Source organism: Lepus europaeus, chromosome 17, assembly GCF_033115175.1.
Source record: "Lepus europaeus isolate LE1 chromosome 17, mLepTim1.pri, whole genome shotgun sequence".
Classification (NCBI taxonomy): Eukaryota; Metazoa; Chordata; class Mammalia; order Lagomorpha; family Leporidae; genus Lepus; species Lepus europaeus.
Genome location: NC_084843.1, coordinates 33,961,819 through 33,982,296, shown reverse-complemented (window position 1 = coordinate 33,982,296; position 20,478 = coordinate 33,961,819). Strand labels below are relative to the sequence as shown.

At 38.4% G+C, this 20,478-nt stretch overlaps 1 protein-coding gene across 1 annotated transcript; it reads left to right on the top strand.

Moving 5' to 3' along the window:
• Window positions 1-1,692: 1,692 nt before the first annotated feature.
• Window positions 1,693-18,812, top strand: LOC133775876 (cytochrome P450 2C30-like). Its single transcript, XM_062214370.1, has 9 exons — window positions 1,693-1,875; window positions 4,105-4,267; window positions 5,989-6,138; window positions 8,142-8,302; window positions 8,748-8,921; window positions 10,494-10,635; window positions 12,379-12,566; window positions 16,090-16,231; window positions 18,430-18,812. The coding sequence occupies exons 1-9, from the start codon at window positions 1,708-1,710 to the stop codon at window positions 18,609-18,611; spliced, it is 1,470 nt and encodes a 489-aa protein (XP_062070354.1). The 5' UTR covers window positions 1,693-1,707; the 3' UTR covers window positions 18,612-18,812.
• Window positions 18,813-20,478: the final 1,666 nt, after the last annotated feature.

The following is a 20,478-nucleotide window of genomic DNA, read 5'->3' as shown; positions in this document are numbered from 1 at the left end:
TGTTTGGCATGTTGGAGATATTTGGTTTCTTCACAGTGGTGTTTTTTCTTGTTACACTATGGCTCTATATTAAGTGGACTGTCCGCTTTCGGTGGAGTCTTAGAGGCTTGAGATGAGTGTGGCCTGAGAGCTTGGTTTGGTTCCTCAGGGTTGAGGGTGTGTCAAAGATGACACTCCCAGGTTAGGTGTGGTAATCTCTCTTTCTTTTTTTGATTCAAAAGGGACGTAATTCCACACAGCTGAACGTAATTGGAGGTAGTTAGCAGGCAAATGATATACCCACAGGAGCCAGAGATCAGAAGCTCTTTCCCAAGGACCACACAGGGAATCTCTGCTGCCCTCAGTGTGGGCTCCAATTCTCCTGCAGTCTCCCACTGGGTTGCCAAGTTAGATCCTAATCTCCTGTTATTTCACCCCTCCCCCCAGAGTCAGGTGTTTCTGCTAGGCTCAGGGCCGGTGCAGACCTGAGGTCGCCCTGCTTATGACGTATGTCCAAAATGGCGCCTGCTCTGTCTTGCTCGCCTTTGAGAGGTGAGCAGAGAGAGAGAAACTTGTGTCCATATCGGTCACTTTTTTTATTTTTTTCCTCTCTCTCTTCTAGTTAGCCTGGTGAATTTTTCCCCACAGAGTTTCAAGCCTCGTTCCCTCTAGTCTCCTCTTTCCACTTGCCTGCTGGTGTCTTGGGCTATTGAGGTTCGGCTCACCTCGCGTTCCAGCGCTGGTGCGTTGAGTCTGCCGCTGGTGTCCCGGACTTGGGCTCCCACACTCTCCACGCAGGTCCACTGTGAATCACTAGTTCCGGAAGAGTTTCCTCTGCTGTTTCATCCCCTACTCTTCCTTGACCCTGCAGTATCTCCACTTTTATTTACCTGTCTCTTGCCCAGACTAATAGTGTGCTCCCTGCCTATTCCGCCATCTTGCCGCTCTCCCCCCTCCGAAACATCTTTTAAGTCCCGATAATTTGTTTATATCTGTGTGTTTGTAGACACTTTCAAATGTTTGTAATGTTGAAGACAGGACTTTTTCTCCTTCTTCAAGTGACAGGGGCAATGCAGGCTGTGGCAGTGGGAACCCAGCTGGTGATGGGGATGTGACCAGGAGGACAGGGGATGTGATGCCAAGAAGCATATCTGTTGTGCCTGAGCAGTCTCTTTTCTGTTCTACTATATTCCCCATATTATTTGTTGATCCTGTGCCCCCCTTTCGGAATTCTTTTCATTATTCCTGTATAGAACAGAGCATTGCCCAGAAGGTTGGGACATCTCTGACATGAGCCAGATTAAGTGACAACTTTTTGTCTAATGCCTCTTATTCTGGTCTTTTCCCAGGAAACTTCTGATCATATGGTGACAAATTCTGATATATGTGACCTTCTTTCAACTTATTTTCCAAGAATATGAGCTCCTATTAGCCCTTTGAAAAAAATCTCATCATCTCAATGTTACCATTAATATAAGGCCACTCACGCCATGACCTCTGGAAAACTGAGCTATTTTTTCAGCAGGAATTTGCAGTGAAAATTCAGGAATTATCAAGGTTTGAAATGACTTTTTTATCTTCAATTTTTAACCTTTGGCCAAACGGCACTAAAGTTAACAATATTTGTCCAAAGTTCAAAAAGTGCTACAAGTTTCGTAATAAGCTTTCAGGGCACTTATAAATTCCTGCAATCCCAAGGCTTCCGGTGCATTTGCACACATTACATCCATGGATCTCTTTATTTTCCTGGTGATCTGTCTTTCTTGTTTGCTTCTTGTTTCTCTGTTGAAGCAAAACTATGCCAGAAGGAAGCTCCCGCCTGGCCCCACACCTTTCCCACTTGTTGGAAATATCCTACAGCTGGACAGGAAGAACATCAGCAAATCAATAAGCATGGTGAGTATGAGTAGTTTTCTCATGGTTGCTCCCACTGAGTGAATAAGGCATTCTATAACTAATACAATGTGGAGAGACCCAATATTTTACTGTGAAGGAACATTTTTATATGAATTATGAAAGAAGATTTTAAAGGATAGTGTTAACTGGACTCTAGCTGTGATTTGAGAATTTATACAGCTAGAAGACAATGAGATTAATTAGACAATAATTAAAATTGACAAAGGTAGGAATGTTTTGTTCCTATTTTGACCTACATCCATTTTATTGTTATTATTCTTTGACTAAACATAATGAATATTAAACTGTATGAGTAAATTTTCTAAAGCATACATTGATTTGAATTTAATGAAAGAAACAACTGAGTCAGGGATTTTCAGGCCCCTTTAAATTTGTTCAATAAATGAATCAGTTACTTATATGAACCAAGTTATTCACATGGCAGCTCCCTTCTAAAGCTCACAGGATGAATCTAAGAATTTCCTATGGCAGTGGATTACCAGACTCAGTCCTGGAAGCTCCTGCTTCCTGTGCCTTGATCTCTGGATTGGAGGGACTGTGTCATTATGCACCCCATCTCCATGTTAGTTAATTGTCTGGGACAAGTTTTCAATCTTTCAGAGCTTGAATTTTTCTTTGTTAAAATGCATGTGATGACCATTTTGGTGAAAGGTTACAAGAGTAAATCATAAATTCACCAACTATTTAAAAAGTCTATTATTCACTAAGTGCTATGTTAAGGTACATACAAGGACTATGCAATGATGAGTGAAAATTAAGAGATCTTTGAATTATGGCAATCACAGTCTACAGGGTTAGCATGTATTTAAAAAGAAAATGAGCAAGATGACATAGGATTCAATGTGTTAACACAGCCATTATATAAGGAGGCCATGTAACTTGGGCGATCAGGGACACAGGTATAGTCAGCAAAGTTTACTCTGAGGAACAGAAGCTGTGCATGAGACTTGAGGAGTGAATGTGTATTAATCAGATAAAAGCCATTTTCTTCTGGTTTCAAACTAGGGGAGAATTTCTTGTTGTAGACCTTGGCTATAGACCAATGTGGTTGTATCCCAGAGAGTAAATAAAAATATACAGATAGGGCACTTTGAGCTTTTAGAGGTTAGCAGAGCCAGCAGATGTAGGTCTTGCCTGGATTTGAATACTGTTGTCATTTATCATAACAATAATTGTCTCTAATAATGTATTTAAAGGAATGTCATGCTAACATTTGCCTTATGAAGTGAAAACATTACCCTGTTTGTTTTTTTTTAATGGAGAGGGAATTACAGAGCAGCAAAAGAAGTTGAGTTTTATGAGACCAGTGAATATTGAATTGTTCTGCATATTTAGCATATCTCAACCTGAAATGACAGAAAAAGCTCAGTAATGCAATCACTAAAGGAACAAATGTTTATTTATATCTCACCTAATGATTACAGGTGAGTGTTGCTGGGCTGCCACTCATCCATGAGATCCTTCTGAGAAATTTTTTTTTTTTTTCAGTTTTCAGTTCCAGTGTCCCATATCCCTAGACTATTGTTCCCAATGGCATTTTCATGGTGACAGATCTCCACACTGTCAATTCAATACATGAATAGTGGGAAGAAATAGAGGGCAAGCTATGATGTTTTAATGCAACAACATAGCATTTGCACATATCAATTCTAGTCTAGAGACTAGAGATTAGTTAAACGACACCAGTTTCAAGTGAAACTATGCAGGGTATGCAACCAGAATATCATATTTTCCATTATTAATAAAGCTTAGAAGTCTCTAGTGTTAAAAAAGTTAAAAATATATGTGGAAAATATATAAAGCAGGATGATTACTTATCTACACCATACATATGATTCACCATACATATGAGTAGAGACACAAAATTTATTGTCTTTGTATGAGGGAAGGAGAAATTTGGTTCAAGTTACAGTTAGCCAAATTTAAACTAAGAACAAATGCATAATATAGCCCTGTCACATAGTTGGAGCTAGGTATAGGATAAATGTAGATGAGAGAAATAACAGCCGTGTGGTAGTATATAATAATAATTACCCTTTAAGTATACTTTGTATTAAATTAATGGTTTTAGAAGCTGAAAAGCTGGTATCTTTCATATCACAGGATGCATTTTCAGATGTGTCTTCAATAAGATTAAAATTGTTGCCGTCAATTATCTACATTTCAATTCATAAATATTATTTTTTGCCTCTCCTGTTCCTTTTCCAGCTAGCAAAAGAGTATGGCCCTGTGTTCACAGTGTATTTTGGTACAAAGCCCACTGTGGTGTTGCATGGATATGAAGCAGTGAAGGAGGCCCTGCTTGATCGTGGAGAGGAGTTTTCTGGCAGAGTGAACCTCCCAGTGATTGACAGATATGCACAAGGATCAGGTATATTTTAGTCTGTGGAATGTGCTTGAGGTTCTGAGTTTAAAAGTTTCCAAATGGACGTAGGAATTGGGAAATTATAAGCTTTCAAAGAAATTCATGAAATACACTTATGCTTTTTAGGATAAGTGCATGAATAATGATTCTATAATTCCATTATTTTTTAATTCCATGAATGTGAATTCAGTGTTCCCAGAGGCACAAAATTCAGTAAAAAAAGTCACTATAATATGAGTGCTCCATGAATTAATGACACATACTTAAGTGATGGTTGCTTATATTAATGAGTTAAAGAGATTGAGATAAAAGAGATTAGAGAGAAATGACTAAATTATCCATTCACCAAATATCTAGTTTCCTGGTCTAACTCATGGATGTCAACACAATATTCTATGAAGCTTGTGTCGTATGCGAGGAGCCAACATAAAGTTTGTATATTTCCAGCCTTGTTTTCTAGCCATTACAAAATTATTTGGCTCCAATAGAAACCAAAGTTTAAAGCACAGGTATATTATGTAAGGAGTGTTATAGAGAAGCATAGAGTGAGTATGGATTGGAACTCATATTAGATAAAGTTTCTTCAGTAAATAAGACTGTGTTTTCTGCTAGTTTTAAGATATCCTTAAATTACCCATCTTCTAGAGGATCACTAAGGTCTACTGAAGTAGAAATTGGTGAATGTGTTCCTGGCCTCCACAATATGCTTAACAATGTTTCCTGCACAGTGAAATACAAACTTATTGTTTCCTTTTCTTTACTGAGTCTAGAAGTCTGAAGTTGAAACTTTTTGGCAGTAAGGCCATATTTCATGCAATAAATTGAACAAGTAGATGAGGAATTTTAAATGAGGAGAATTATCTGGATACAGGTGTATTCCTTTTTTTCCTCTAAAAGACATATTTAATTATTTGAAAATCACGGGGGCGGGGGGAGAGAGAGAGAGATACAGAGAGACAGAGAGAGAGGAGTGAGAGACAGCGAGAGAGACATTTTCCATGTGCTAATTCACTCTGCACGTGGTTGCAATGACCAAATCTGAGCCAAGCAATATCCAGGAACCTTCACTTATCTCTCACATGGGTGGTAGGACCCAAGCATGTGTGCTATCTCCACTGCTTTTCCAAGGCCATGAGCAGGGAGCTGGATCAGAAGTGGAGTAATCAGGACACAAACTGGCACCCATATGAGAGGCCACCCTTACCCATGGCACCACAGTGCTATCGCCAGCCAGTTTTTTTCTTTATTTGGGGAAATGATTGTCAAGTGATTCCTTCTCTTGCAGAAGAGTTGTGTCACCACTTGAGAATGCCCATCTTTTTAAATTTTCCCAAAAAATCAGAAAATTATTCCCTGATAATTTAAGCCTCTGAGTTGTATCATTGTGACTTATTATCTTGTGGTATTGGGCGTCATGCTTTCCCCTCCATTCTCTTCTGCACCCTTTCCAGGAAAAAAGGGGAAAAAACTTGGTTCACAGTGTTATTTTGAGAAACTAACAAATGAAGAAGATTTCAGTAGTATTCCAATTCAAGAATCCTGACAGTAGAATCATAGATTGACTTCAGCATAGTTAGGACTTCATTGGAAATAGGGGTGTGTGTGTGTGTGTGTGTATACGGAATTGTCTATATTGTTTCAGAAATGCATTTTCTCACATTGAATTCATGAATGTGGATCATAAGGCAACATATTTGCTGTTATCTGTTTGTTTTTTGTCCTGATAGGACTTATTTTCAGCCAAGGAGAATTATGGAAGGAAACTCGGCGTTTCGCTCTCACAGTCTTACGGGACATGGGGATGGGGAAGAAAACTATTGAGAATCGAATTCAAGAAGAAGCCTCATATCTAGTAGAAGCATTGAAAAAAACCAATGGTGCATATTTCTTTATATCATTAAAAATGGTAGTTGGGTAGAGGAAATTTATTACAGGAGTGTAAAATAAAGAAATGATAAATAAGTACAACAGAATTACTTTTTTTACTTACATATGAGTAGTAAGGTGTAAAGGAGTTGGCAGTTAAACATTTTCAGGGACTGATGTAGAGACTTGGGTATCTTCATCCTTTTGGCATGTGCTGTCACAGAATTTCATCTTTTTGTGTAATTATCAAAGGAGAAAAGAACAAAGAGCAAATGGTGTCTAGACCAGATATGGAAGCTGCACACAAAATTACTTTCAGATCTTAGAGCTAGAATTCAGTATTGTCATAACACCAGTAGGAGTTGTAGGAAAATTTGGTCGGTTCTATGCACAGGAAGAAGAAAAAAACATGGATTTTCATAATAAGCTAGAAGACATGCCACATTAGAGTAAAAACATAAGCAAACTCTCTAGTAACCTGTACATAACATTGAAAGAATGCTAAAGTTTTCTAACGTGTAGGGTTGGAGTGTGGGTGTGAATGGAGGGTTCACCTGTGTCACAAAAGCCTTAGATATGTACACAATGTACATATATGCAGGGCTGGGATGTAGATGGAGAAAGAAATGTATGGACAAGTGAGCAGACAGAGAAATGTTAAGGTCAGGATCGGAAGACATGCGTGATTTCAGAACATCAGGATTTGATTTTTTTTTTTTTTTTTTGACAGGCAGAGTGGATAGTGAGAGAGAGACAGAGAGAAAAGTCTTCCTTTTTGCCATTGGTTCACCCTCCAATGGCCACTATGGCCGGCGCATTGTGCTGATCCGATGGCAGGAGCCAGGTGCTTCTCCTGGTCTCCCATGGGGTGCAGGGCCCAAGCACTTGGGCCATCCTCCACTGCCTTCCCAGGCCATAGCAGAGAGCTGGCCTGGAAGAGGGGCAACCGGGATAGAATCCGGCGCCCCAACTGGGACTAGAACCCAGTGTGCCGGCGCCGCAAGGTGAAGGATTAACCTGTTAAGCCACGGCGCCGGCCAGGATTTGAATATTTTAACATGATTATTACCTTATGAATGCTATGATCTATACACTGAATATTTACTGTATTTCTTAGTTATATTATTGTCCATACAGGTTATTTCTTTCTGATTTTTTTTTTTGCTCCATCTGTATACAATACATTCATAGAAATCTCCCACATGGGATGCCAGGGCAAAGCAGAGGCTTAACGTATTATACCACAACATCAGCCCCTTCCTGCTTCATTTTAGTTTCTGTTTCCATAGATAAAGTGTTAGGATAATACAGGATAAAGTATTGGCATTTGGCAGGTTTCACTATTTTTTTTTTTTTACATTAGGACATAGTATTGCTTTCCTGCTAGTATGTAATACTTCTGTTAGAAAATTGGTGTTAAACTAATGGGGGCTCCAAAAAGGTGACATGATTCTTTTCCAATAAGATTTTAGAGTTATCTCATTGTGTTTGACTTCTGAGAATTTGATTCTCAGGTATATTGCTAGTCATATATATTGGGATGCTGTAGGCCTCTTGTATTTGGAGTCTGTGTTTTTCCCAGCAGTGGGATGTTTTCATATGTTACCCCTTGGATCAGTTTTCTGTTCCTACTCTTTTCTTTTATTCCTCACAGATTCCACAAATGCAAAAATTTGTTCATTGAATTGTTCAGTTTTCTATGTGTATATAATGAGCGAAAATCCAGGCTGAGACCTATATTCAAAATATTAAAGGAACTTTTAAATTATTTTTTCTCACTGTTTTCCTTGTTGTTTATTAAAAAATGATATTAAAAACCTAACATTTGGGGAAAATTAACAAATAAAATGGAATGGACTAGACTGTTTTCATTAGAAAACTTTAATTTTGTTCTATGAAGGTAGAGTTTATGTTTATAACATGTTCAAGTAATCAGCATTTCACAGTTACTTTTTACAGTGCATTTAGGAGCTGTATTAAAACCACATTCTCACTTCTACTCTGTTTCCCTTAGCATCTCCCTGCGATCCTTCTTCACTTCTCTTCTGTGTTCCCTGCAATGTGATCTGCTCCATCATCTTCCAGAATCGTTTTGACTACGATGATCAGACATTTCAAACGATGGTGAAGCATTTTCATGACAGCATCAGACTTTTTAATACTCCGTGGATACAAGTAAGCTCAAGGTTCACTTTAACTGAAAAATAGTTTTCTAGCAAATCTTCTACACATTCATCTGTCCCATTTAAAGTACTCGATGGAATATTTTTAAAATTACTACTCATAACCTATAAGTGGGTTATAATGTTAAAATAATGTATAGAATACATTACAGAAATATATAGAAAAATTAAATTTGAGAAGAAAACTATATTATCAATTTTCATTGATAATTTTTTTAAAAAGCTAATATTTTATTATTAATTTAGTTAAAAGGCAGAGATAGAGATGTAAAAAGTTCAACAGAGACAGAGAGAGATCTTCCACCCATTAATTCAGTGAGGGAAGCAAATCCTACTCTTCTTTATCATCTCAGTACTTAAGAAAGAGTATGGGACACCTAATAGGAGTCTTCCAGTGTGTGTTGAGTGAGTTAATGAAGGATTCTTTCCTCTTTCAGCTCTACAATACGTTTCCAATTTTACATCATCTCCCAGGAAGTCATCATGAGTTATTTAAAGTCTTTAATGATCAATTGAAGTTTTTTTTGGAGAAAATACAAGAACATCAAAAATCTCTGGACCACAATAACCCTCGAGACTTCATTGACTATTTACTGATTAAAATGGAAAAGGTATAATGTGACTATAATTTGCTACCTCATTGATGTGTATGACATGACACATAGATTAGCTTTGTTTCTTTCTGCTGAAACTGAGGTATTCAAACAAATGCTCATTCGCTAAGGTGTATCATTGCTTGTGCCAGGCGTTCTGAATATCTTGAGGTTTTTTTCTTAAAGATTTATTTAATATTTGAAAGTCAGGTTACGCAGAGAGAGAGAGGTCTTCTATTTCTGGTTCATTCCCTACTTGGCCGCAACAGCCGGAGCTGTCCCGATCCAAAGCCAGGAGCCAGGAGATTGTCCCAGGTCTCCCACGAGGGTGCAGGTGCCATCTTCTATTGCTTTCCCTGGCCACAGTAGAGAGCAGAATCGGAAGAGAGCAGCCAGGACTCGAAACAGTGCTGATACGGGATGCAGGCACTGCAGGCAGTAGCTTTACCCACTAGGCCACAGCGCCAGACCCCAGTCTTGAAGTATTTTTAAATTCTCATTCAAAAAAACTAAGATGGGGGACGGCACCATGGCACACTAGGTTAATCCTCCACCTGTGGAAATTGCATCCCATATGGGAGCCGGTTCTAGTACCGTCTGTTCCCCTTCCAATTCAGCTCTCTGCTGAAGCCTGGGAAAGTAGTAGAAGATGGCCCAAGTCCTTGGACCCCTGCACCTGCATGGGAGACCAGAAAGAAGCACCAAGTTCCTGGCTTCAGTGCAGCAAGGCTCCAACCGTTGTGGCCAATGGGAAGTGAACCAGCAGAGGGAAGATCTTTCTCTGTTTCCCCCTCTCACTCTCTGTAACTCTACTTCTCAAATAAATAAATAAATATTAAATCTTTTTTTAAGAAAAGGAAAACAAAGTTTTATAGTGACTATATTATTTGGGGACAAATTGAACCACACAAACATACTTAGATGTGTGTGTGTGTGTGTGAACATATATACATAATTTACTGACTGATGATAATTGTCATTGCAATTAAACAGTATTTGTGCATGTAACAAAGGAGGGAACGTAGAATGTACAGGAATCTAGTAAGTCTTCCCTCTGCAAACACTACAGGAGATCTTCAACATGTGTACTTGTTGAAGAATCTGTGGTTTAGTCATCAAGGAAGATGAAATTGGTCCAGGGAATGATAAGCACATTGAGGAAATGTGTAGAACTTTCACAGGTCTTGGTTTATAAACAGCGCTATGGGTAATGATGGATGAGGTTAGGAACAGTGTTGTAGTAAATAGTGATTCTAGAGACCAAAAGAGAAAAGTACAGATGACGGAACAGATAAGAGAAGTCACGTGGACACTGAGTAGCTGTGAGCAACTAAATACAACAAGTACTTGAAAGAATTGAAGAGCTGAATGATTTCCTCTAATATGTGATAAATGAGTCACAGAAAGGAATCGGAGATCTGTCACTCTGATTATGTTTTAGCTGTTTGAAAGATCTTAACAATCATCTGTATCATCTATACCACTCTCTAATGACTGCCTTACTTTCAGAATTCTTAGGTGACACTGAATTATTTTATGTTATCTCTAACTATTTAGATTCATCATGTATTTTTAACACATCTTTCTCAGGAAAAACACAACAAACAGTCTCAATTTACCATGCACCATTTGCTCATCACCATATGGGATGTGTTTGATGCAGGAACACAGACAACAAGCTCCACAATGCAATTTGGACTCTTGCTCCTTATGAAGCATCCTGAGATTGCAGGTTTGTAGGATCATGGAGAAGGGCAGATGAGATTCTAGATAATGAGATTCTAGGTAAACAAATGATTATGAAGACAACACTCATAACCATTCTGCCATTTATCTGTCATGACATGGGACAGAAATTTTTCCATCTCTACTGTATCTTACTATGATTGGATGAATAAAATCAAATTAGGCAATAGGATTAAAGGAGAATGGATTCTTAGAATTGTATTTAATAACTACATAAAGACTTTTCTCATCATATTAATAATAATAAAGACTCAAAGAAAAAATTGTACCTATAAACTACATTTTATGAGGTCTGTGGGTGAAAGCCAGAAATAGGATATTACATTTTTTGCAATATATTATATCTTCTGCCTATGGTAAAATTTGCTATTGTCATATTTCCCCTTCCCTTCCATTTTCATGCTCCGTGCTCACATATATTTGCCTCCTCCTTTACTGTCTTAAGCCCTACTGTGTCTATTCTTCTGAGCACTCTGATTTTACCATTGCTTCCTGACCACTTTATATAGTAACTCTTGTAGGTAAAACTATAACTTCTCAAATGAGAAGATGAAATTAAACATTGGTCAGAATTTCCCAATACTTCCTTTTTTTACTATTTACCAAACTTTAGAATTATCACATGTTCCAATACAAAGGCACATTCTCAGCTAGCAAACAGATAATCTTTAACGAAAGTTGCCAAATGGCATTGATTCTTTGGACATGGGTTATAACAGCAGTGGCCTCAGATTCTGACTCAATCAGGAGTAGCTTGGAGAATTAGCCTCTTAGCTATTTGCCTTCTCTGATTAGGCATTTAATAGAGGAAAGATCACTTTCTTCCTACGTGTGTTAGGAAGCACAAAATAATACCTACCACGTGGAAATGTCTTAAGGACCTAAAATGTAACATAATGAATAGTGCAGCATTTACATTGTATATTACATTTCTGATTCTTTTTTAAAAGAGTTATTTATTTTATTTCAGAGTAGAGTTAAAGAGAAAGAGTGGGGACGAGAGAGAAAGGGAGCACTCCGGGGGAAAGAGAGATATTCTACCCACTGTTTATCTCCGCAAAGGTCTTCAAGCTTTAAAAAAAAAAAAAAAAAAAAAAAAAAAAAAAAGCCAGGAGCTTGAATTTCATCTGGGTCTCTCAAGTTAATGGCAGGGACCTAAGCATTTGGACCATCTTTGACTATTTTCTCAGGTGCAGTAGAAGGGAACTGGGTGAGAAGTGCATTAGCTGGGACCCGAACCAGGCCCCTCAGTGTGCCTGCACCACTGACACCTGCATTACCCACAATGCCACAATTGCTGCCCTTCATATATTACTTTTAAATAAAATTTCTCTTCTTCATTCTTTCTTTCACTAATTAAAATCTTTAATAGACGAGATAGCAATTCTCATCATGTTTTAATAAATTCGTTTAAAATAAAAAATGGTATACACAAAGTGATTTTATTAAATGGTTTTTAGAATCAGCAAGATACCAGATTCCTGATTGTTAAGGTAAATTAATCCAGACACAGCATTTGAGTTGATAATAAATTTTGCTGTACATGTGCATATCAAAATCTCTCATGAACTTCTAATCTATACAGAAAATAAGTCTTTCATTTTGTCCCTTATTTAGGTGGTTATTCATAATTTCTTCATGTATATATCCCAAGCCAAATTCTGACAGTGATTAAAGTATTTAAACTATTAAAAGAAACTGACTGTACATATGATTCCATCCACGATAGCTAAAGTCCAGGAAGAGATCGAGCGTGTGATTGGCAGACACCGGAGCCCCTGCATGCAGGACAGGAGCCGCATGCCCTACACGGATGCTGTGATACATGAGATCCAGAGATACGTTGACCTGGTCCCCAATAACGTGCCCCATGCTGTGACTCGGGACATCCAGTTCCGAGGATACCTCATTCCAAAGGTGAGACACATGTCATCTATTCTCCACCCTTGGAACCTTAGGCGATCCTATATAGTGTAATTATAAAATATAAAGCCTTCCATGATTATGTCACAAACATAACTCAGGCATCTCACCCTGTGACCACATGTTATGTTCCTTTCAATGAGTTGACACAATGTTCTAAATAAACAGTACTTAGAATTCCAGAGATTTTTCAGTACATACATGGCTGCACTTACTGCTTATCCATTTACCAGGCTATTGTACATGGTTTATTACTTCTACCCATTAATCAGTAACCTATAAATATATATAGTCCCACCTCCCTCCATACTGAGTTTCTCTTAATTGAGAAATGTCCAGTTCAGTAGTCTCCTGCTTTCCTGCTTACATGTGGACTACTAATCACTACAGTAAAAAACCTTGCAACCCAGCAAGTTTATAATATTCCACAAAATGTATTTCAGGTTGTAGCTGATAACCATGCAGTACAAACTATAACATCTTGCTTCACCATACTCCAACATGATCTTTTCAACCCTAAACTGCCCTCAATCTTCCATCTCTCCATCATCTCTTCCTCAGTAATATGTCTACCTGTCGACAGAGAAATCAGAACCACTGCAAGGGAATTCCTGTGATGTCCTTCAATGGGATCTCCACTCTTAGCAACAACCACATCCTTTACATTTTCTTTCATGTGTCTAGTGAAAGAATAATTCTCCTTTGACCTAAAGCAATCCTTTTTCCCTTGCACTTGGTTGCTCCAGTGCCTTCCTCCAAGAGTAATTTCTTCTTGCTTCTTAGTCTTCAAGCTCTCCCTCATTCCTGGCAACATTCCATCAGCATTTGAACATGGTCAATTCTCATCTGTCATCAGCTTAAAGTTATCTCATCCCTATTCTCAAATACCATAAACTCGAAATTATTTATACGTATTTAAAGATCTTTAATTAATATCTTGATACCAACCCATTGAAAACATCTTGTATTATAGTTATATTGTTTTCCTGAAGGACATAGTTGATATCCATGTGATTAAATCAGTGAAAGCTTTCCCATGCCTGATTTTCCTTCCTACCACTTAATATTCCTAGGAATGACTTCCCATGGGATACACTCATGTCCCACATTAGTAAAAAAGCAATTATTTAGTTTTCCTCCTAACATGCTAGAATTCATTCTCTCTACTCTTCATCCTTCATAATTTCATTTACCATTCTTTGTATTCTACAAAGGCTGGATGGGGCCGGTGCCATGGCTCACTTGGTTAATCCTCTGCGTGAGGTGCGGAGGCGTTATATGGACACCGGGTTCTAGTCCCGATTGCTCATCTTCCAGTCCAGCTCTCTGCTGTGGCCCGGAAAGGCAGTGGAGGGTGGTCCAAGTGCTTGGACCCCTGCACTCCCATGGGAGACCAGGAGGAAACACCTGGCTCCTGGCTTCAGATCGGCGCAGCGCTGGCTGTAGCGGCCATTTAGGGGGTGAACCAACGGAAGGAAAACCTTTCTCTCTCTCTCATTTCTAACTCTATCTGTCAAATAAATCGAAAAAAAAAAAAAAAGGCTGCAGACTTTCATCTCCTGAAAATGCCTTCATATTACATTAATGCCCTGGTGCATAACCATTTTTTTTGCAAATGACAACATTTTCAGATTTTGGTCTTAGTGTTTTGCTGGCTTTATAGACTGTTTCCCTCCTCAGTGTTTTCTGAAAATTTCAATGCGAAATCTCATTTTGGGTTTTTTCCTTTCGGTGAATGTTGGAGTTCACTCAAGCATGTCTAATTGAAGGGCTCTCCAGAGATTGGGAGGAGTTCATGTGGAGAATTTATGGCCACATTCATGAATTTCTTTTTGGAATTGATTCCTTCGTTTCAACTCTGAGTGGATTGTGTACCTGAGTATTTTTACTGGATCTACAGTCCATTGAGATTGATGATGGTTTATACCCAAGATTGTGTTACCTGATATTTTCATTCCTCCAGTCTGTGCTAAAGATAAAACTAGGAAAATTGACAACTCAGCCAGAACCATTTCATTTTTCCAAATGACTTTTGTGCTCCACAAATTTGATGTCTCTGGCTGCCCGCCAGCTCTTCTCTAATAGGAGCTTTCATCCATTGCCCTTTGCATGTCTCTACATTGGCCAAAATTTTCTCTAACAGTCTCTGCTGAACTAATCCCACCCAGGAAATTTTAATTTTAATCTATTCTTATCAATTATAGATTTACTGATTTATAGCTTTAATTTTTGTTCTGCTTTTTCTTATTTCCTTTGATGATTTTCATCTATTATACTTGGTTAAATTCAGATCTTCTTTGAATTTCCAAAATAATAATCTTAACACCTAGTGTGCCTTGGGCCTATTACAATATTTGGGTTTGCTGTGAATAAGGGGTGTCACATTATTCACATTCAGGATATTTTTGGTGTATGCTGAATATTGTTTGATCTTATGGGGAGTCTGGATTATCCTGTCTTCTTTTAAATGTCATTGATTTTTATTTGAGCTGGAATTTAATTGACTGTCAGATTTTTGTCTCTTAATTCTACTGTTATGTTCCATTATTTTTAATTCTATTAAGCTTAATGCAATACTGTACATTTTGAGTTAATTTTAACTTTGCATTTAGTCTTTGGACATGACCTCAGTGCAGCTGGGTTCCTTGGTTTGAATTTTGGTTTTACAGGTCATAAAAATGTTGTCACTTTTCCAGTAGAATATGTGACAATTCCATTGAAAAGACAGTAGACAGAGGATATGAAGCTCTTTGCCAATTAGATTTCATATTGTTTGACTTTTCAATATTTTCAATTATATCTGTCTTAATACAAACTGTATAGTGAATTTGAACATTTCCAAAGTCTGTAACATGTAGGAGATTACTGTCTTTTGATGCTGAGGAGTGGCACAAGCTAGTGCTACCATTCATCCACGCAATCATGAGGGCAAACATCCCACACATTACAGTGTACTGTGCTGTGAGTTTATGTCCACTAGGTGCAATATTTTAAAGGCATCAACGATTCAGTAACATTTTCCACTTGAGTTCAATGTGACACAGGCACTCAAAACCTTAATGAGCATCTGTGCTAATTAGTTTTTCAGGATATTAGGGATGTGCAGGTATTTCAAGAATATGGCCAGTAATATTCTGAATTATGAGGAAGGCCTTGTACATACTTGTAAAGATAATGACCCGACGATCAGAGACATCAGTACTGTTATTTTTACTTATTTGTAGAGAGCAAAGGTATCAACTGATCTTTGTTGCTGTTCTCTAAGTATGTGCTGGTATCATATTACAAATTGATCAAATGGATTCCAAGACAATGAACAGTGTCCTACACAGGATCCTATATGATTTAAGACCTGTTAGTTTGGACACTATTATATTCTGTCTGTCAAGAGGCAAAGAATCTCTCCTTACTGTGTTTATTTCATATCATATATAAAACAAAGGGATTACATGAATTTTTGATCATGTTATTCCATGTTCTTTATTTGTAATCCTTGTTATTTGTATCTTTTTAACAGGGCACACACATATTACCATCTCTGACTTCTGTCCTCTATGATGAGAAAGAATTTCCTAACCCTGAGAAATTTGATCCTAGACACTTCTTGGATGCAAGTGGCAACTTCAAGAAGAGTGATTACTTCCTGCCTTTCTCTATAGGCAAGCAAGCTTCCTTTACATCTGCACCACTATGGCCAAGTGAGATGAGGATGGGCTGTGGGTGTGGATTCCTCTGCACTGAGGGATTGCCTTTTGAGTGAGGGTGGAGGCGTCACTCACAAGGTCCAAATTATTTCTTCTTGGAATGCAGGCAGCACTCACAATTTCTGCTTCTGGAGGGATAGATGGTAGAATTCCCATTCCAATAAGGCTCTTCTCCTCAGCTCTGAGCAGCCAACACACTCAATAAACTTAACTGAGCATCTCCATTTTGCAATCTCATGTCCACAATCAGTTATAAGAATGCGAATGGGAAGCAACTGCTCAGTGTAAGAAAGACAATGGAAAATTCACAGATTATGAGACTCAGGTGTGAGGAATTTGCTGGAGACTGCTATGGGGTCTCAGAGAACCCAGCTCCAGACTATGACTAATGTTGTAGTAGGTAACAGAGATATTGGTGGTGCAGAAAAATTGTCTTCCAGGGAATAAATTTTGAGCCTCTTCTCTAAATTTGTGAGATCTGGGAAGAAACAGAGGGCACAGTTAAATCTAGTCAGTTGAATGAAGTCATTGTTTCCACAGATGTGGGCAGAACTGAAGTAAGCAAATGTGGAAAGGCAGTGAGAACCAACTCCATCAGGAAGACGTTCCCATCCTAGCTTTCTAGGGACAAGCAAAGGAGGGTTGACCAGGAACTGGGATGAACCATTAGCCAAGAGGAAGTGTAAGCCTCCCCAGGAGATGCTTCTTTGGGTAAAGGAATACAGACACTGCCCAAACTGTGCCTTGGCAGAATGGGATTGCTAGGGTAAATACTATGACCAAATCAGGATTTGAGTTTCCTAATTTATTCCTAGTCCAGAAGGAAAGTAACATCCGGCTAAGACTATCTAGAGAAGTGTGTCTACTGTGAACAGAAAAGCTAAACCAACAAATAGGGGAGACTCTGGAGAGAGACTGAATGGAGAATTTTCAGTACTATCTAAAGGAGAAGTAGTAGGCATCGTGGAGGGTGAAGAACGTTTCCTAAATAAGTTACTAAACAAGGACAGAATTAAGACATTTCTCTTGACTGGGCAAATACAAATTGCTATTGAGCTCCCCTCATATTGTGGTCCCAGGATTGTACTATGCTCATGTATGATCTCAAACAAGCCATTGCTGTTCCATGACTTATCTGATTTCCAGTAATTGCAGCCAGACCTGCTTTTCTCCTGATACCTTGCTATGATCACAAGATCTGAAGCTTTACTTTAGAACTTGTATCCATGTGTTGGAGCCAGATTAGTTACATTAATAGTGTACAAAGTTCACCATATTATAGACATAAATGAATCTGTTGAAAATGGATAATACAGTGAATTGTATATTGTGGGTGCATCAGAGAGGTTCTAATGGAATCCATGTTCTTGGAACTGAATGAGATGAATCTGGAGACTCTCAGCAGGCAGAGCACAGGGGAAGAGTTTTCCTGTCAGAGGAAAAAAACGAGTCTAAGAGAAACATAAATTAGCCAGAGTTTTGGGAGAGAAGTGAGTAGTTGGAAACTGATTGGTATTGAGAACTACAAGGAAGGAGTTGAAGGGGAGGAGCTATGGTTTCAGACATGGATTAAATTAGGGCAGTTTATATTCTCTATTCAAAAAAATGAAGGACAACACTAAAAAAAAAATGTGTTTTTCTAAACTGTAAAAGATAGCCAGATAAAAATGAAATAGAGTATTTGGGGAAAAAAATCTGTGTGTCACCTTTTTAAATAATTTTATACCTGATATACATGGCAATGGGATGCTTTTGAAAATAGTTTATTCAAGTATGTGAAAGTGCTGGGATTATCTTTGGAACATCATTGAGGCAAAGTAAGTCTTGTTGAATCCTGGAATTATAAGTAAATGGAAAGCACAGTGTTGGCACCATGCCAATTTGGATATGTGAAGTGTGTGTGCACACCTATGATTGTATGTGTCTGTGTAGAAAACATCATTGGCAAGCCTCAGCACAGAGTTCTAATGTGGATGCACAGAAATACCTTTTTCTAGAACACAGATAGTTTAATCTATGCAGAGAAATGAAGGAAAGTTGGTTCGGGTGTAACTTGAAAGGACCATCAGGTTCATCTGCTGTTTCTGAACTTTCAGAAACTCCAAAGTTATTTATGCCACTCTATGCATAATTAATGTGTGTGTCATTTTTAGGAAAAAGAGCTTGTGCTGGAGAGGGCCTGGCCCGCATGGAGCTGTTCTTACTCCTGACCACCATCTTGCAGCATTTTACCCTGAAGCCTCTGGTTGATCCAAAGGATATTGATCCCACCCCAGTGGATAATGGGTTTGTCTCTGTCCCACCCTCCTATGAGCTGTGTTTTGTTCCAGTCTGAAGAAAAAAAGCACTGGAATCCCTCTGAGCAACACAGGTGGATTCAGGCATGTGTGTCACCTGTTGCCCACCCAGTCCTTACTAACGAGAATCCAATCTCTGAGCTCTGTGTCTTCTCATGTTTTCGTTCTTCAAACTCCATTTTCTCTAATGGAAGAAAGCTCATAGTTTCAACCCCAATAAAATTATTTCTTTAAAACAACCCAGAATTCATGATGCATTTCATCTCTGGTATGTACCTAATGGAAACACATTATAAATGTCACACTTTATTTTATTAAAATTAAGAATGAGGAAGTTTTTAGCGCAGCAGTTAAGAAGCCTCGTGGACACTCACATTCCATATTGATGTACCTGGGTTTGAGTCTATGATGTGCTCCTGACCCCAGACTCTGACTGATTTGTGCCCTGTGAGGGAAAAGGTAAAAACCCAGTGGTTTCAGTCCCTGACACCCTCACAAGAGAAGCCAAATGAGTTCCTGGCTCCTGTTTTAGCCTTCTCTGAGCCCTAGTTGTTTCAGGCTCATGGGGAGTGAAACAGTAAATGGGAAAGCTCTGTCTGTCTCTCTTTCTATTCCTGTCTAAATTAACGTTCTAAACGATTGAATTAAAACATAAAATAAAAATAAAAATTACCCTGTGAATATTAAGAAATATTCATGTAAAATATGATGGAATCATTTCTCATCCCATCTAACTCTCTAGGTTCCTGTTCTTGAAACACTTTGTCATGTGTAAATTAGTGTTTTGCTACTGTTTGTGAAATGTAATTATGTGAGCCGGTGCTAAACCTACCAGTTGAGATGCCTCCTTCCCACATTTCAGTGCCTGGGTTTGATTCCCTTTTCTGCTCCTGACTCCAGATTTTCCTAATGCAGACTTTTGGAAGATGTGGTGAAGATTCAAGCAACTGTACCATTGCCCCTTTTACAGTTAATATGGATTATATCCCCAGCTTTTGGCCCTGTTCCTCACTCAATCTGCCATTGTATGCATTTGAAGATCAAACCATTGATTGGGATCTCTCTCTCACTCTCATAAATTTTTTTAAATATTCATGTTTGGTTAATTTATCAGCTGCCAATCTTCTATTTATCATTTCTTCCACATTCTCTTCCACTTTCTGTCATATACCTAGTCAACAATTGCCTCATACATCCATTTACAAAGAATAATAGATGATATTCAGTGACTCCTGAAAATTTCTCAGCATTATGAGTATAACTACAGAAATCATACCCACCTGAAGCTTTACAGTGAATAATTGGTGATAGTATGTGTTGGCCGGGAAGTAAATTAAATGACATTCCTATAGTAAAAGTATAAATTGGCGTGTCCACTGACAAATTTTTGTCACTATTTATAAAACTGTACTTATGCACACTCAAAAATTATTATGTTTTAGGTATTTATTGAAGCAATGTATATGAGGATAGCAGAGGTTATATATAGTGATGTGAGTAGAAACACTATTCATAATGGCCTCCTGTGGAAAACATGCAAATTTTCATAAAATACAATGAAGAAAATTAAATTATGCAATAGGTATAACACCTTATACAGAAATCATGTTATCTATTGCTACTTCATTTTTTTTTCCTTTGACAGGCAGAGTTAGACAATGAGAGAGAAAGAGACAGAGAGAAAGGTCTTCCCTCCATTGGTTCAACCCCAAAATAGCCACTACGGCCGGTGTGCTGCGCTGATCCTAAGCCAGGAGACAGGTGCTTCCTCCTGGTCTCCCACGCAGTTGCAGGGCCCAAGCATGTGGGCCAACCTCCACTGCCTTCCTGGGCCACAGAAGAGAGCTGGACTGGAAGAGGAGGAACTGGGACTAGAACCCGGCACCTCACGCGGAGGATTAACCA

Bases quoted from the DNA above. Each gene is read 5' to 3' on its own strand.
- LOC133775876 (XM_062214370.1), top strand. From the start codon at position 1,708: ATGGATCTCTTTATTTTCCTGGTGATCTGTCTTTCTTGTTTGCTTCTT. The intron at 1,876-4,104 runs GTGAGTATGAGT...TTCCTTTTCCAG, and splicing joins TCAGCAAATCAATAAGCATG to CTAGCAAAAGAGTATGGCCC. The intron at 6,139-8,141 runs GTGCATATTTCT...TGTTTCCCTTAG, and splicing joins AGCATTGAAAAAAACCAATG to CATCTCCCTGCGATCCTTCT.